General features: G+C 36.9%; 1 protein-coding gene across 3 annotated transcripts in view; it reads left to right on the top strand.

The window, feature by feature from the left end:
• The window catches only part of SLC1A3 (solute carrier family 1 member 3), a 65,107-nt gene that overhangs the window by 23,158 nt on the left and 22,611 nt on the right, over positions 1-19,338 (top strand). Inside the window, exon 1 of one of the 3 annotated variants that reach the window (XM_053932357.1) lies at positions 11,701-11,787. The exons of 1 other annotated variant lie outside the window; for it this stretch is intronic. Coding sequence is in view for 1 of the 2 variants with exons in the window: in XM_053932356.1 (XP_053788331.1) it covers positions 18,842-18,854 (13 nt within the window). In the remaining variant the exon portion in view is untranslated. Of the gene's footprint in view, positions 1-11,700; positions 11,788-18,768; positions 18,855-19,338 lie in introns of those variants that run through there. One more of the 3 variants, XM_053932356.1, reaches the window with a different exon arrangement.

Raw genomic sequence — 19,338 nt, 5'->3', positions numbered from 1 at the left:
ATGATTATATTCCCTTGCCAACTTCATGAATGTCAAAGAAGTTAGAACAACAAAATCCAACTTATAGTTAATGCACTGTTGTAGAAATAAAAGACAAATTGAGAAACTGAAGACTTCTGCTATTCAGGTAAACGGTTCTGATGGTTATTCACAGACCTCAGGAAAATAAACTATGCAAGATGAAGTCAGTCCAGTCACATTTCTTTACCCCTGGTTTCTGTATTTCATGAAAGAAGCAATGCAGGATCACATTCAGAGGTTTTTAGTCACATTTACCTTATGACTTACTCCCATTGCCTGTGGTTCAAGCAGGTGTGCAGCTTTCTCCATGAGATTCTATCTCCTGACATGTGTTTTATCAGGCAAGTACTAACGTCTGCTTGGGAGAAAATGGATGTTATTTGCATACCATTGACCAGCTTTTCATGTTTATATGAAAATATGATTATATGCATGTCTATATTATTTATTTTTGTGGTCTAGACATAGATTCATCTCTGTATTCTTTATTGTCATACTGTTTATTGTCTACAGTCTTTAAAATGAGAGCGCTCTAAGTCAGCATTCCCAATTGGGATCTCATATAAAGTCAAAGGCAAAATTAAAACATGGTATATGAGAGGCAATGTAAATAACCAAATAAATAAATTCCCATTTGGATTGTATTATGGCAAGGTCTTTAATATTAATTTAAATATTAATTCCTATACAAACAGAAGACTGACAATTTTGCTCTGTTTTTGTTTTGAATTTGTACAAACACAAACCATGGATCTTCTGTCAATAAAAAGAAGGCTGTGTGGAAAAACATTTTAAAAGAATGAGCATGGAAAATCTATGTCAAAGAAGAAGAGCATTTTCATATGTAGTTTGCATAATATCTTAGTTTATATTCACTCCTGTTTCTAACTCAAATAATGTAGGTATTGTTAGTGGGTTCTGGAAGAAACAGAGACTTCCCTGCCTCTGTAGGGTTTCAGTAACAGTCAACCACACTGAGTACTGCAGGAGACATGAGTGATTTTGTTTGGGGCAGACTCAGAGACACAAAGTTTTGTTTCTGAAACTTTACGAAAATGTTCATAGTAGTTACTGCTACACAAACTATGGAAAGTGTTGACAAAGAGAAGAAAGCTGGGATTTCCATGGATGGAATCTTAAGCAACCTCAGAAGTGCATATGATGCTTTTGAGTTTAGCTATCAAAGAAATGCAATGGATGGTGCCAGTTAAAAATACCCAGTAAGGAATAAGGTCTATTCCCTCAATGAGATGAAACTGAGACACACAAAATTAAGTAATAAAACAAAGCACTCTCAGGGTTCACAACTATCAAGCTGACAAGTTGTAGCTGCAGTTGCTTAAAATTGCCTACAATGAACAAGGGTAATGTTCTAGCAACTGAACTTGACATAGTCTCCAAGTCACTCCCTTACCTAAGCCAGGAAAAAATGCAGCATCTGGACATGAGCAGAAAAAGGAGGTTTTTCCCAATGCTACTTGTGGATGTCAAATGTGGAAAGTCAGTGCTGTGGCATTTTGTATAACCTTAGGCAAATCATGTTTCCTTTCTGCATCTTTGCTTTCTTTCTCCCTTCAGATGAACTGCTGGTGAATTGTTCTCAGGGTTTTTTTTTAGCTATTAGGCAGCAAAGAAGATGACTGTATGTGATGGAAATTTTAGTAAAGGCATGTAGGATAGCTCAGCAGATCCACATTACTATTTTAGTTATAATGATGGATTAAATTAGGTTGTTTGACAGGGGACTGTTACACAGTGACTCAGCCTCCCACATCCAGAAAGCAGATGTACAGACATAATTCTAGAAAATAGTCTAACGTTATTAAGCTTAAGAGATTAGGTTTTATATTTGCTTTTTTAATGTTGGAATCAGAAAGTAAATGATCCTTGAAGAGTAACTAGATGCAAATGCTATCAATCATATCAAACCCCTATCCTCTGTTAATCATTAATATTTTTTGACAATAGCACTCTCCTTTATTATCATAATAAATTAATAGCAGTAAACATAAAGGACCCGAATTTTGAATTTGCTCATCTTAAGCTTTCACATCAGAGCAGACAACAGGGAGGGATCTGTGCATCATCTCTTCAAAAAAAGAGGCTGTGAAAGTAGCATGTGTCTCGGTTTGTTGAAGCAGGACCCACACTGCTTGAAGCCTCTAATCAGTTCCTGTGCTCTCATGTCTGCTGGCTGACAAGTGTACTGTGGAAAAAAGGCTGTCACCTCTACAAGGCCCCAGGTGCTGTCTCATATCAGCTACAATATTTATGGTAATTTCAACAGATGTAAAGTCTCTCCTTCAGGCAGAACAGACCTGTGGAGCCAGTTAATTCTCTCCCGGGGAAAAAAAGAGGAGAGCTCTAGCAGTAATTCCCTTTAATTCATTCTGGCAGAACAGACACATAACCAGTACCTGTGAAACATCTTAGTACTCACAGTTAAGCTGGAAGGTAAAAACATTAATAAAAGTCAGTCTTACACTTCTGTGTTTAAGAAATACAGTATTCCTGATTCAGTTAATATAGTTCATACATTAAAACCAAGAAGCAGTTAAGCAATGCTCAGTCAGTTTGACTAGCCACCAGAGCAATGAATCCATTTTCCAGATTTCCAAAATTTGGCACATTTTCTGATTTTCCAGAAATTCTAATTTTTGTGTGGTCTATAGAAAGGAATTTAGAAGTCAGAGTAATTAATACCCACCAAATCGATAAAAAGTTTTACATTCATCTCTGTTGTCTCAGTTACAGAGAAAATAATTAACAAATTCTCTCTGAGTAAAGCACTTCCTGGATTGTCAGTGAATTTGAGCTGCCTATGTATTTGTATTGAGATCTCTCTGCAGAGGAATTCTGTAGACATCTCCTGTGGTATGAAGCCTGCTATGAGTAACAAATTCATGGACATCCTAGGGGTGTATTTTTTTTTTCGTTTATGGCTTTCTTTTAATGCATAAAATATTACTTAAAAAGTAACTTACCTTCTTTCTAGACAGCTCTTCCCTCTTTCTTTGCCACCCAAAGCTTTATAAGCACATCAGTGTTGTAAAAGCTGAATTACATGGCAGTTTTAATTTTTTGCATTTGTACATTTCATGCACAAATGAGTTCATGCATTCATATGGGTATTTGTATATGCAATTTACATAACTGGATGACACAGTTATTTAATTTGAACTTTCACATACTTAAAGGAAATAAAGGAAAAGTCATGCTTTGATTTGTGTGTGTCCAAAATAGAGTCTTTCTTAAAGTGTGGGCATATAGATTACAAAGTTAGTAGACATCCAGTCATCTTCTAAACAGAATATCCTGTCAGGTTAAAAAAGAACCAATTGAAGAAACATTACAGTTTCATCTCAGACTTGAATCTTTATAGTAGACTCAGGCCAACAGCAGCTAAAAATATACAAACATTGACCTACAATGTGACTATTTTAAAGACCTTCCCTTCAGTAGCTGTATTTCTGTGTGAAACGAATGTCTTATCAAGTCTGGTATATAGTCTTTAATAATCATTATTTATATAGCCACTCATAAATGACAAGATTTAAACCTTCTTATATTGCTACACCCCACAGTTTTAAGGCAATGTGAGCAATATATGTTTTATAATTATGTCATGTAAATCTTAAATATTTTGGAAAAATATTTTTAAAGTTAAAAAAATGAGTTTAAATAGCAGGCAGCTACATTAAAAAAAAAAAAAAAGAAGAAGAAAAGGTAGCTTAGGAAGTATTCAGCACCTAGAAACATCAATTTTCATGTAAAAACACTGAAGAAATGATGTTCAGATTCTGAGTGTGCTGGCAATCAGTTAGAAAATAAAATATATCTAACATTTTACAAGGCATGAAAGTTAGAAAATCATAAGGAAATGTCCTAAGTATTTGTACTATAAATATACCTTTGGGTGGAACATCTTCCTCAAAAACTGCTATATATCTTAGTCTATGCAAATACTAAAAGCAAGGACTTCAGAAAAGTTCATAAAATTAAATTATAACTTGTTATTTCTGAGCCATTTGGCAATACAGAATACAGAGAAATCTACCTTCACAAGAGCTTATGAGAACAATTCTAAGTGAATTCTTAGTCAGATTTGACTAAGAATTAAAATGCAATAACAGCAGAGATTAAATTCCCACACAAAATAACAGTCTGTATAAGATAAAATTTGATTATACCATAAAAGAGAAAACCTAAGCAGGACATAGAGCATTTAAAAGGAGAAAGTACAGAGCAGTGTGGTTTTTGAAGTCTTAATCTCTGAGAGCAGCAGAAACAGTAGGGGTGTTCAAGAACAAAGTCTAAAATAACTGAAGATAGTAAAACTTAAAAGCTCCTCTAAAATAATTTAATTTTGCTAGTAGTCCTTAACTGAAGGCTGATTTAAACTTAATTGCAAAATATAAGTTTAGTTGCTGGCCAAAGTATTGAATAACAGATTGTTACACTTTTATTCAGTTTGCATTCTTCATGAGATTCCAGCTGAATTAACAATAGGGGCAATCTCCCACCCACAAAGACATAGTTTTGTGTTTTTATCTTAGTTCAAATGTGCAACATCAATACCTTGCTTGCTGACAAAGCAAAAACTGTTTGAAAGAACACATAAAAATCAAAGCATCTTGCCTGAGCACTGGTGGACTGTTGTAAAACCACACTGTCTCTTTTTTAACATTTCAGTCAAGGGCAGAAGGACTGAAAGTGCACTAAGGAAAACTCAAAACACTTTTTTGAGTTTAATACAAACATGTCTTGCTTACAGAATAACAGCAGACTTGAAATTTTAAAAAATTAAAAAATATTAAAAATCAGCTGTAAAGTCAGCTACATTCGTTTGTAAATGGAAAGTTTGTACAGTAAAATGTCCAAAATGCAAAGCCAATTCTCATCATTTTGAGAATTAAGACACTGAGGAAGCATTTTGTTCAGGATATTGAATACTGGAACTGTAAAGAATGATGTCTTCAATAATTAATGAGTCTGTGATAACCTGACAGGTGAACTAGAATGGTGGCAAGTGCGAAGTAATACACCTGGGAAAGGGAAATGTGCTACATCTAATCACGAGTTCTCAAAACGGCATTAGTACAGGCAAGAGTTCTCAGACTCACTGTGAACAGCCCAGAGAGGGTGACAGGGCTGGAATGAAGTTCTAGTGAAAGACAAGGAGGAATTAAACAGACTTCATTTTTTTGATTTAAAAAAATACAGCCACAGAAGTTGCTGTAAAAGTCCATAAAAATAATTAATTCTTTGCTGAAGCTATAATGGAGTAGCTATTTATTACAATATCTCCTAACTATATTTCACAACAAAGGAAAAATAAGATGTCATAAGAAATAACAAGTGCAGGCATTGATATTGAAGAAAAGGAAGTACTTTTTCACATGACACAATTCAGTTCAATTTTGTTCATAGTTTCAAATTAAAATTATTTTATTTAATTAAATATTTTCAAATTTAAATTTAATTAAAAGAGAGTTCACAGATACAGTCATCACTGGCTAATAAATTTGGGAAACTAGCAATTTACCAAGGCCCTAGATCCCACTGCTCCCTTGCTGCAGGGAGGGCAATCAAGCACAATTTTTCTTTTCCTCATAGTCTCTCAGTAAGAACCTGTTTTCAGATAAATGTGAAGACAAATGGGTTGGACAACCACTGGACTAATTTATATCCCATAGTTTTATGTTGGTTTTGCACTCCTTAGAACTTCTTAACAGACTGAAAGTCTCTCTCATTTGCTAAGATTTCACCTACCAATTACTCTGAGGCATTGACGACTGTATACAGTTTCAGCTCTTCAAGAACTAGTTCAAAACCAAGGAAACCCATTCAAGGATTTAAGAATCATCTCAACATAACCAGACATTAACTCACTCCATTGGCATGAAACTGGACTTCAAAATAAAACAGCCAAAGAAAGCCACCATGCACAAGAGAACTGGTAGCTCTTAATTATTCCACTTCTGGAAAATTTACAAATAACAACAGTATAAGAGCCATTTTCACAATATCAAAATATAACAATGAACAACCAGAATATGTGGGCATAGTTACCTACATGCAGGCTTCTTTCAGGCTTTATCAGCTTTCACTTTCCTACTCCTTTCACCTCCTTAACTCTCCCTTGAGCACCATAATCCACATCCTCATTTCCCACATTTGAAAGTAGCAGAATTCCATCATATATTCTTCCTTGCCAGTCTGTCTTTGCTGTAACTGCTTGTGAAAACTGGAAGAATCCAAGGAAGAAAATTCATGAAGCTGAATTTTGGGAACACCAGGAATGTTACTGGAAGTACTTGCACACCAGGAGAAGTAACACATATCATTGTTTTATCAGCACTGTGAAATGTGATAAGACACAAACTACTTTCTGAAGCATTGCATCAGCTACACAGATCATTGTAGAACTTGCAGAACATTGTCACTTTCAGAAACATGGAAACATGGTTCTGTGATGCAATTATTAGTTCATAGCCTTGTTTTCATTCTGTTTTTTTTTTTTTCCATTTTATTCTCAAAGCTAATTGTTGGATCTACTACATACAGTCCTTCAGACATGTATCTGGATTACAAACTTCTGTAAGATAGATCCATCATTATCACCATCACTGGAGGCTGAGGTACTGAAAGCCAGGGTCTTGACAGCTTTGGTGAAAATTACACCTGAATTCTGAGCAATGGAAAATGAGGAGAGCCACTGTGGACTCAAGACTTACAGGTCTCAAGCTTTGGGTCTGGATTCCAGTAACATGTTGGATTGTCTGGATGAGGAGGAAGGCTTCCTAGATAATTCTTCATTGTAGTATTCTAGCCACATGTCACAGCTCTCACTGGTGAAGAATAAAAAGGAGAAAACAGAAACACTCAGAACAAAAATCTCTAATAATTTGTTGAGACTACATATATAACTGAGGAGCAGCAATACCTGGGATTTGAGTTATATGTCAGGGAGTGAAAAAGCACTTCTTGCATGTGCTAGAATTATTTTCATTCAGACACTCCTGGCAGTGCATAATTTTTTTCATTACTTACAGGTTGTTTCTGAATATATTCTATATCCTCCTGTTCATGAATGCAACAAAATAGAAATTATGCTGTATGAAGAATGTCTCAAAAGATAATCATTGCAATTATATAAAAGCTGGCCTCATTGATAGGAATTGCTTTCCAGTTGTACCGCAGTTCTTATCCCTAGTTCTTAACTTTTTGCAGAGACATGGCTGACAGTCTGGAAGAATACCTTCTCCTTATTCCTGTGTTGCAGTGTTGTCTCCGGATGAATGCCTGAGACAGTCATAAACATTGCAAAGTATTTGCTGCAGCCTAGAATCTCCTCACAGAACTGCCAGTCTTCTTTAATTGGGTGGAAAGTCTCTTGGTGCAAACTTTTTCAGACTCACAGAGTCAGATCTGTTTCTCTTCACACAGGTGAGTCTAGGGTTCAGCTGTTACACTGCTGAAGTTTGGTGAGAAACTCTTGTGACCCCAGAAATTACTGGGGTTTTGTGATGGTGGCTTAGCCCAGAAAGCATCAGTTTGGGCTAAGTCTGGGCATATTCTGCCACTTCCATGCACTGCATTAGATAGGTCACTTGGACCTCCCTAATGGCACATTTCTCCATTCTATATGACCCTTTTACTACCATTCTCTCTAGGATTTGGTCTTCCCAGGTTTGACAGAATGATGCCACTGATACACAATGCAGCAAAGCGACACCAATTTACCTAAAATCACATCTGTTTGTCTCTGCAAGGCAGCAAGTTCCATTTCAATTCCAAAAATAGGTAAAAAGAAATTTACAGACCTCTACCTGTCCTCAAGGTAGTCCTTTCTTGAGTTGTCTGAGTGACTGTTCCTCAGGTCAACAGAGTTTGTATTTTTAATGGTTTTGATTTTGGACAAGTGCATGTTGTTGCAAAGCATACCATTTCCAAAGGAAAGAGGGACATGTCTAATCAGTACAAACACTAATTCCTCAGAGGTTTGCACACTCTGTAAAAAAAGTCAGTTTAGTACTCCCCACACTTGCAATTCCTGCTAGTGTGGGGACACTTATGTCTAGCAAACTAGCAAGAAAGGCACCTGGGATGACAAGCTCTGAAATTTTGGTTCATTGGGTTACCAGATACAGAAGTTCTATGCATTCTTTCTACTGATAGCATCTTGAAAAGTCCCTTTTCTGTGCAGGATTCTGTTAAAGGAAGATACAGTAATGATGATCTACAAAGACAAGTAAAAACTACTGGAATACAGAGAGACTTGTGCAAAAAAAAAAAAAAAAAAAAAAAAAAAAAAAAAAAAAAAAAAAGAAAAGTACTAAAGTACTGTCATGTAGAAGGGAAAATATAAAGTTCTTTACAGCTTCACACAGCTGCATAGCAATTCAATTCTAAGACTGAGGAATTAACATGCAAATAAAGAAAATTCAACATTTGTGCCAACAGGAGCTTATAGATCTTAATGCTATTCTTAAAGAACTGTCATCTCTGGAAGTAAAAAATCAAAGCAAACTAAATTCTGGGCCTCTGGTTGTAAAATGAAGCTCACAAATACATCCCAGCTGTATTCTGAAAACTCAGGAGTCACAATTCAGAGAGCAAGCACTTGTTTGAAAAAACTTCGGGGTTTACCCAAAACCAGTATTCCAGTATTTGGAGAACATGACTTACAGTTCCTGATTTATCAGATCTGGTGTTAATCTTCCAGCAATATTCATCTTCTCTACTTCACTGAAGAGTTTGAAGGACTTCAAGTATATTACAAATTGTGAAGAGGTTTTCAGACTAAGTACACTAACACAAATACTTATTTATAGGCCTCAATTCATCACATTTTCAGAATCAGACCTTAGTTTGTTATAATTGTATACTTAAGCAGGATTAACTCTTTTTCAGATAAATGCATTTTTTCATCCTCAGACAACAGTATGAGTAGCTCCTTACTGGTGGTAGATAAGAAAAACAAAAGTACAGCATAACATTAGAAATATACTATTTGCACCGCAGCTAGCATAATGATTCTGACTCTTCCCACAGTAAACAGCTCTCTCATTTTCCCTTTACTCACATGCAAAGCTGAATACTTAATTCTGATGTTTCACCACCCACTTCTAACTTATTTCTGAATACTTAGATAATATCAGAGCTTCTCCTGTGAATATAGTTTCTTTTCTGAGCTAGAGAGAAAGTAGATTTTGGTCAAGAGTTCACCTAATGAATGGCTATTTCATTAATGCAGTAATTCATTCTTGCACTGAAAATCAGCTTTGTCCAGATTTTACAATTTCAGTATGTCTTAATTCCCCAGACTCTGAAAACCAAATTATAGAACATGTTCTTACTAAGCCGGGTTAACATCTGTCTCATGGCCAATGAACCTGTGCAAAGGACCATCTTCCATTAAGAAAACAAACCTTTCAAATTCAATATAGGATGATTATTAGTTTGTTAAAAAAAAAAATGGGCTAGTTTTCTGTTCTGTAGAACATCACAGTCCATTAATAAGAGTAACCTAAAAAACCTCTCTCTTCTCTTCCACGTGTTTAATTTGAAATCAGCTGATATTTTCTTTGATACCTCTCACCAGTCATAGAGATTCATATTCTAAATCCTGCCAACAAGCAGATAATGCCCAGATGGCAACTGTATAGCACTTGAATTGTGGATGCCAAATCCTCTTTTTCATCTGTACTTAGTGCTGTAACATCCTGAAAAGAGTGTAATAATACTATTTAAAAGTACTGATTGCTACTGTCAGGCATTCCAGGGTAGGTATTTACTTCTTTCCATTTCCTCCTACAAGTCTGTAAGATGAAAAAATACAAAGGAAAAAAAATGTACGTCTTTGATCTTGCAAGGCTGTAACTGAATCAGTGATCCAAAGTTCAAGAGGTCATTGAAACAAAAGAGAGAAAAGAAGGAAAACAAAAGCCTGTTCACATGAAACTCCAATTCCACACTTTCTTAATGAGTTCTCAGAAGCGCCTTAACATCATTACTGAATTGTGAAAAAAACCCTCCAAATTATAATGACAATTGAAAACATAATAGACTAATTGCAGCTAAAGTAATGACTCCTTAGTATTCATAGGGCATATTACCAGAGGACCTTAAATTCACAAATAGAAACTATTTTTTTTCTTAAACTTGATTTGATTGTTGTTAATTAAATTTTTGGGATGAATTTAGAGTGTAATTAGGTTCTCCAATGAAAAAAAAGGAAAATGCTATCATGTTATGCATTAGGATATTCTCATTTATTATTAACATATCAACTAATAGATTATAAATGTTTAAAAATGCTACAAGTTTATCAATTTAATCATGTCTATACAATCTTTTTCAAAAACTTTCTGTATGAGATCCCATTCTCCTTAAGTAGACTTAATTATATATGATAAAGGAAGTCTCAGATTGTTTCAACATTCTTTATCAACACAGGATTAATTTTTTTAATAAAAATTTTATGTGCATTTTTTCTTTTGTCAAATGCAAGTTCTTGTGATTCTTTAAAAAAGAATCCTAAAGTAGTCTGTATTGTCTAATTAGTTACTGCTCTGTAGTTTCTAATTCAAATAATGACTTAGGGACACAAAAGAGCTCTGTGTGTTTCATTTTGACATGGATAGATACTGTGTAGTGGTGCATCTTATTTGTGCCTGAACTCTCAGAGGAACTGAGGCATCACTACATTAGGTCCTGCACAAATGTCAGCAGAGGCTTGGGTATAATGCCTTTCAGGACAATCCGCCCCAGACTGAGAAGCTGTTAGACTGAGATCACTGTCATAGATACTGAGCTAACTCTTTCCACTGTGAGGAGCAGAACAGCAGTGGTACCATGGAGTTTCACTGAAAGCAATTTATGTTGCTACAGTGCAGATAGCAACTGAACTTGGAGGGAGTTAAAATTATACTTGAAGTGTGAAAGGAGAAAAGTCAGCAAAGAACGCCCCATGGAAGAATACAGAGTGCTGTAAAACAGTATAGACTGAAAAAATGCAGGGCACATGGGGAGGAATGTAATAAACTAAAAGGATCATGAGATGTAAACACCAGCAGAGTGTGGGCAGCATACACAAAAGGAAAACACTAGCTCCATGAGCAGCTCATGGAAGATCAATGGGTAGAACAGCAGCAGATCAATGAACTGCTAGATGAAAGCAAAATGAACACTTAGAACGTTTAGGTTGGACACAGATGCACAAACCAGTTGTATCACTGACGAGATTTATTAAAAAGAACAAAACAACAAAGCAGGACTATTTTTATTATTAATAAACTGTTGCAAGACTAGACAGTAGCTACTGCAACAACAAAAACCATGAAATGTTCTTTAGTGAGTGCACTAGTGGAACTTCACTAGTGAAATTACTAGATTACTCAAAAAAAACCAAGTCTCATTATAAATACCTAAAGGCAACGTCGCACCATTTGTTTCTGAATTATCTTAGTACAGATGAATTAACAAACCATGCTCTCAATGTTTTAAAAATTGTGCTAAAATTAAAAACCCAAGGAATCCAAAGGCTAGGTTGTGACCAGATGCATTAGTCACACAGTACCGTTGATTCAACTGTTTATTAAGTCACATCCGACTGGGCAAAGCTTCCATCCAAATGATGGTTGCTGCATGAACTCTATAAAATTGACAAGTATCATACCCTAGTGGACAAACATCCAAATAAGATACTATCATTGCAATAGAGTCTCTAATTGGAAGTTTCAGTGAAGAGGCCAAGAACAGGTTTGCTGATAATACTGATAATACATATTTTAAGTGAGAAGGTGGTGTCTCCAGCATAGAGCTCTGACCAGTTAATAATCAGAACAATCCCATGCCCCAAAACCCATGTAGTTTCACAAACAAATAGACACGTCTGTCTTTTTTAGGGGACAAGCTTAATTTCCCATTCTATAAATCTTGCACCACTCTGACTAGAATTATGTCCATTTTTCTAGCAATTCATATGTGTCTCTTTAGTCACTTGTTACATACCCAAGATGTAAAAGCAAATTATTTTTTACAGTAGACTGCACTACCAGTTACTGTTCCCATATGGACACTCTAATTTCTCACTGTTTTTTCAGCAGCAACTAATGTACATCAGGAGTGATTTAGTATAGAAAATAGTTGGCAGCTTTGTCACACTGTATAGAGCCAGTCAGATAAAAGAAGCACTGTACATTTGTGGAATGTTGTTTAATAAGTGCTGCACATACGAAAACATGTCTGTGAAGAGCTCCTGAGACAGTCTGCCAAAACTCAGAGTAGCATTTTAGCAAAATAAAAGTTTGCACATGCATTTTGAGAAGTCGCATTATGGATTTTTAAGGAGCACTGAGTAATGCATTCAACACCATCCAGAAGGCAAAGGTAATTGTATCACTTGTATCACTTCATAGAACAGTGCAGTTCATGCTTAAGGCAGGTATTTTTGGCAATACATTTAGAATAAATGAATACTAATATTTCATCCTCAGGGAATAGGGTAAAAGTCTTACAACTACTACCATATTTATTTCAGTCTTGGACCAACATGCACTTTAGGATTTAAACTAATTGAATGTGCTTTGGCTTATCAGCTACCAAAATAAACTTGTTTCCTGATTAAACTGAACTAGTTTACCATGTTACATTATGCCTTTTCATAAGCAAATACACTTATTTCTTTCATTCCTTACACAGAAAATAATCAGCTTTATGTTCAACATAGAAGTCTCATTTCCAGGAAAGCTTAGTTCAAGTGTCTGGGCATAAAAGGATGTCTTTTTAAGACTGCTCTATGCAGGTAGCAATAGTGTTTTGTTACCAAAAAAAAATTTTGAGCTGCGATTTTCTGTGTTCCTGGGTCTCTGATTCTTGGCTTCAATACAGTCAGTTCTTTGTACTTTGTTATTACAATGAAGTAACCAAAGAAAGAGAGTCTTGGTTTGAGACTGTCAGCTGTTACTAATCACTGCTCCATGGCTTGCTGTGAATCCCTGCTTGCATCTCCCTCCTGCTCTGCTTAGCACACATAAAGAAGATAAATTACTCCCTAGTTTCCCTTCAAAAAGCATATTGTTTGTCACATTCCAATACTGTGAGCAAAAGACAGAATAATGCGAAGAGTTAAATGAGTATCTCAACAGCCCCACAGCAGGGTCCTTCTCAGGCAGATGTGTTTCAGGAAATGTGCTTTCCTACTGGTTCTTCAAATGTATCCTGTTATATTGCAAACCTGAAAAGCAAGCCAACTACACTCTTCAGAACAGAAAAGTATAATCCTGTAGGAGTTTTCATTTAATAATGTAAGCATCATTGACACTCAGTAGATGCACCAAGTGTTTAATATTGACATATTTAATTTTACCAGGTGTTACACTTCATTGTTTATAAATATTTTAGCAAGAACAAGCAGAGTAAAGGGAAGGTTTATGGAGGTTTATGAAATTCTTCCCTGCCCTCAGTGACTCATACTGACAGAGAGAAGACTTTTCAAGGAAGAAACGTAGAACAGCTTGCATTGTAAGGGGCCTTTAAGGTCATCTAGTCCAACCTCGTGCAATCAGCTGGGGTAGTTTCAGCTAGATCAGGGTACTCAGAGACCTCTCCAGCCTGACCTTGACAGTTTCCATGGATGGGAGAGACACCATCTCTCTGGCCGAGAGTGTTTGAACTCCCTCATTGTAAAAAAAGTTCTTTTTTATGTCCAACCTCAATCTACCCTCTTTAAAACCATTACCCCTTTTCCTGTAATAACAGACTTTACTAAAGTCTGTCCCCATCTTTCTTACAGGCCTCCTTTATGAACTAGAAGGTGCTAAAAGGTCTTCCCAGAGCCTTCTGCTCTCCAGAGTGATCAACCCCAACTCTCTCAGCTTGTCCTCAGATAAGATGTGCCCCATCCCTCTGATATCTTTGTGGCCCTTGGACTTGTTCTAACAGGTCCATAGCTCTCTTGTGCTGAGGGCGCAATAGGTGGATACAGTGCTCCACTCCCATGCAGGTGGAGTCTCATGAGGGTAGAGTAGAGGTGGAAAACCACCTCTCTTGACCTGCTGGTTATGCTTCTTTTGCTTGCTGGTCCAGCCTCTGACCCACCAAGTCCTTCTGGGCAGGGCTCTGGGTCTGTTCTTGCCCAGCCTGTGCTGATACCAGGGGTTGCCCTGACTCAGATGCAGCACTTTGCATATGGACTTGTTTAAACCTCATGATGTTCACCTGGGCCTGCTCCTTGAGCTTGTCCAGGTCCCTCTGGATGATTTGATCTTGCTCCTCGGGTATGTCAAACACCTCTGTCCTTGGTGTCATCTGCAAGCCTACTGAGGTTGCACTCAATCCCACTGTCTGAGTCGTTGATGAAAATATCAAACAGTGCTGATACCAGCACAGACTCCTGACACATCATGGGTCTCCCTCTGGACACTGAGCCAATGACCAATCAAATTTTTTTTGCACTGAAATGAGCAAACTAAAAATAGAGTAAGGCTGCGGGATATCTAAACATGGAAATTGTTGGGATAAAAACTGCTATTATTTTGAACCTAAAGCTCAATAAGATTTTAATCAATACTGTAGAATGTATTTCCCTGCTGTATCAGAAGGCTAAACTTGATGGCCCAAGAAATATTTTCAAGCAAACACAAAAGAGTAAGTTTCATAAAGTGAAGCTATTTTACTAAAAGACCGTTACTGAGTGATGAACCACAACAGGAGAGTCTTTTATTATTCATGGTTAACTGAAAGGTAGAACTCACTGTAAAGCCATAGAGATTATTTGGGCCTCTTCCATTTACATCACTCAATGATGTTCAGACATTATTGTGCCATGGTTTCACAAACATTCTCTTTCTAAGGAATAAACTGGCTAAAAAAGCAGGTGTTTGCTAGTTTTCTGCCCCAGACACTCTCTCCTTCTACTTCCCTTGTAAAAGTTCTGGTGTTCACATGACACAGTTCTGGGGTAATTCAGAATTACAAACTGTCAGAAACAACTAACCCTACAAAACCCAAAGCTGATCATTTTTTGGCAAGGATGGGGTAGGACTAAAAAGCTGTGGGGCAAGGCATTTAGGACCCACTCCTAGCCATTTAATTGGCTCTTTGAATTGCATTACTATATCCCAGCCATGGGTTTCATTAGTCAGCTTGGCTTAATCACAGTCACATAATTTTGGATCAAATACAACTGCTAATTTTCCTGTATTTGCCCACTGTTCTTAACAGAACTGGAAAACATAATGTAACATCTAAGTTCATTATCTAAAAATTCATATCTAAACAAAGATAAGTTAAATGGTAATTCAGGAGCAACTTGTCTTATCAGTTCATGTAAAAAGGCTGTATTTCAGACATATATTTTAAGTGGCTTCAGGAAGTCATTAGCCATATTGATTTAATATTACTTAACTTCACCTATCCATATAGTTCTTTGAAAATGTTACTGTCTTTTTTCTTTGCAATTTTATTTATTTTACTGTCATTTTTATTAAAAACTGTAATCTAGAGATTGGGTAAAATTTGTACCTGATCTTTTGAAGGGCCCAAATGTCAAAGCCTAAATTTAACTTTTGTTTTCTGGGAATGCTCAGCACCACAGAGAACATATTCAGCTGCTAATAGAATAAAGCTCTAGTGCTTAATCATGTTAATTAAACTTGGGGAATACCTCCACTGTCTTTACTTAACTATTGCTTTTCCTTACAAATTCTCTGTCAGCGTATTTTACCATGACCTTGCACAGTGGTCTTCATTTCCACAAATCCTCATCAAGATACACAAAAGGGATTGTTCTCATGGTCTCACACTGAGAGTTTACTCATCACACAGTGCTTAGTGGATGTAGGGGGTGGGAGTAGCCCATTTGAGACTGCTTCATTAGGAGAATGAAAGACAACCTTAAAGAAACAAAATTAGGGCAACACTCCTGAGTCAACAGTTGCCATTATTGCTGCTCCACCATAGGAGTCCTTAACAAGCAACTGCAATTTCCTAATGAAGAGACCATAAAAAGTGAACAGGAAAATAATTAGGAATAAAAAGATGCTCTGTTCATAATGTTTTCTGCATAAAAACTTAGTTCAAAACATACAAAGGGAATTTATATAAAAATCTCCATTGGCAAGGAAGTGCCATCAATTCACTTCTAATATGCTGAATTGGAAAAGAATTCATCATGGTCATAGGAATCCTCTTTTTTTTTTTTTTTTTGTTTGTTTGTTTCAAGAAGTCAGTATTTATAAGGACCAGAATGGACAGTTTTTTCTACATACTCATTCAGAGCTACTTCATTACTTTATGCATTTTCATCAACATGTTGCCACATCTTGGCAGAATCCTGACCTGGAGGTATTAGGTCCTGTGCCCACAGATGGGAACCTCTGGCAGTGACAGCTCAGCCAAGAGCCTGCACCTGGGCTCTGAGCACACAGTCTCTTCCCTACTGAGAAGAATTACCACTATCCTGTGAAGAGTAACTGAGGACTTTGGACTTGTCCAGTTTGGAGAAAAGGAGTCTGAGGGGCTGACCTCCCAGTATGGGAGGTAGCACACCAGAGCAAGCTTCCCAGAGAGGTGGCCAATAACCCCTACCTGTCAGTGTTGAAGAAGTCAGTGCCATTAATAACTTTAATTTTTGGTCAGTCCCGAAGTCTAGTTGGCCTAGATGGTCATTTCAGCCCTAACTGGAATGTTCTATATTTAAAATGCTTATCATTATGCTTCAATAGGGATTTTAAAGAAACAAAAATCTAAAAGCAAGGGGGGAAAATGCTTAAAACCACAGTAATTTTAGTGTAGGAAAGCAAACACATAAACTGCTTCGTTTGGCCAGAAGTTTTTAAAGGGCACCAAAAACATTCAGAAACAGAGACTTCTAATATGATGAGCAGTGGCTGAGCATTTTAACCGTTTTCAAACTGAAATTATATGTATGCATAAATGTATATGCTTACATGCACACCCTCTATTCCCAGCATCAGTCTTGCTTGCCCTGAGGAAAGATAAAACCACCCATGGTACTAGAATCAATCCTACATAATGATTTTTTCCTCAGAGGGTTGCTATTTACGTTGGAGTGTAAGAAAAGAGATCCTATTTAAAAGCTACTATTTATGGGCTCTCGTTTGTTAGTTAGTTGTTAATTAAGGAGCCAAATATAAGCCCAAGGATACTTTGCTGACTAGGAGTTTACAGACAGAAACAGGGCTTCAGGCATACCAGCTGGTGACCAGTTACTGTTGTGGGAAAAAAGCAATTTGCATCTAATTGTGTAATATGTATATTTCTTCTTTCAAAAAAAAATACTACAGGTAGAAACTTTCAAGTAGTGTAATAGGGAAAATTAGGCATAAACTCAAATCTCAGGCTGAAATAGCAAATAGAGGACATTGGACTGTTCTGCACAAATCAGTTTATTCCATTGATTCTACTGTGCTAATTAAAGGGACAAAGTATTCTGATGCTCTAGGACTTTTAGCATAGGTTCTCCATTTCAGCTTTTAAAACAATTCCTTGGAATTTATTCTTGAACAAGCAGATTCAAAGCTGTTTGGCTTAAACACTAAACAAAACATGTTCAGTGTATTTTATGCTTGGTCTTTCAGGAGTACAGTACCATCCCTCTGCTATAATCCAAGATTACATATAGAATTTTTATGTGCAGCGTGCTTTCAGTATCTAGAAAATTTAAAATAGCAGTAACTCTGGATTTGGTAAATTCTATAATTCTGTATAAGATAAAATCATAAGTAAAATATAAACAAATATAATTGACATAAAACTAGTAATAATATTGTAATTATTTATAATATAGTAGCTATTCATGACAATTCATAGAATCAATAGTTCATGCCAATTTACAGAACAGTGATCAAGTCAGGTGAGCAATAAAAACTACCAGATTAACAATTCAGAATTGTTAGTCATCCTAACTAGATTTTTTTCTCCTTTTCCCTGCATCTTTTCTCTCCCTTTCTCTTCTTGTAATTACATATTTTCTTTCTTGCTGCCTTTCCTACATTCTAAAATATTTTAATTTTTCTCTAATATCTTTTTTAAAGAACAAAATGGTGCTTTGCTTTGTGACACTCTGGAGAACTCCTTCTCATGTCTTTATTTCACAGTAACACAGTGTTAGTTCCCAAAAGACGGAAGGGGTAGGTGAAGGAAGAAGACGGGGTAAAAGCTGGGGGATTTTTGCAGTTCTACCGACTTATGCCTCCCCGCTTCTTTCTTTTCTTCCCTTCCTTCTCCCCGGCCTCCCTCCCTCCCCATCAGTACTTAAAAAATAATTCCCATTCATGTTGTGTGAGTGCACACACTGGGAGAAATTACAGGGGCTCTGCTCCAGATCACCTTGACAACTTCAAGGCATCCCTGTGCGTGGGGACTGGTGGCATGACAAATTTTCCCAGGCCCTCTGGGGAAGGGGAGGGGAGAGGAAGAGAGGAGGCAGAGGTGCTGGAGCCAGTAGCGTGGAGGAGAGAGCAGCGAGCAGGATGAAAGGGGCACATACATCTCCCGCAGGACAATGGGGGTTTTGCTGGCTGACTGTGAAAAGACACGCTGAGGACACAATGCTTTGTGACACATGAAAGCTTTGGGGACCTTTCCAGAGCCTCATTCAGTTCTAAGGAGTCTTGTCAACATCTTAAAATGCAAAGGAAGCAACCGCTCTCATTTTCTCGTGTTTTAAAAACAGATTTTAAATATTATTTTAGATAATTGTTGTTGTTGGTATGCTGGCAGCTTCTGCAGTTTGCCGAGGTCCCATTAATTGGGCCAGGAGGGGAGACTGCCCAGCAGGTCCCCAGCAATGACTCTTAGAGGTGAGCGCTTGTTTCCTCGTCATACAGCTTTTGTTCATACTTAGGCCTGTCATTCCTCTGCTTTGAATGTTTTCTGCTATACATGCCACAAGCAGTTATAGCTCAAGAAGAGAGGAATTGCTGTTCTCTACATCCAAGCTGAGAAATAAATTATGATAGCAACAGCAGGAATGAGACTAAGGAGCCTAAAATAAGGACAAGTATAGTCCCAGCCAGAGGGCACCAGGGGAAGCCAGGCTGGAAAGCAGATTACAAAGACAAGAGCATGACTCTTGCTCCCTGACATACCATTTTCACATGTTTCACCACTCAATCCCAGAATTAGCCGAAGAAAAAAATAGGATCAGAATGTCTAATCCTTCAAAACAGCAATTTTTGCTGGTAAGGTATGCCCTACACTGACTCCTAGTGACTTTTGGAGTGTAGGAAACTCAGCCTACTGTAAGGGGTGAAGTACAAAAAAAAAATCAGGCTTGGTTAAAGC

Source organism: Vidua chalybeata, chromosome Z (assembly GCF_026979565.1).
Source record: "Vidua chalybeata isolate OUT-0048 chromosome Z, bVidCha1 merged haplotype, whole genome shotgun sequence".
NCBI classification, from domain to species: domain Eukaryota; kingdom Metazoa; phylum Chordata; class Aves; order Passeriformes; family Viduidae; genus Vidua; species Vidua chalybeata.
Note: the sequence above shows the minus strand (reverse complement) of the source record. Positions and strands in the feature narration are given on the sequence as shown.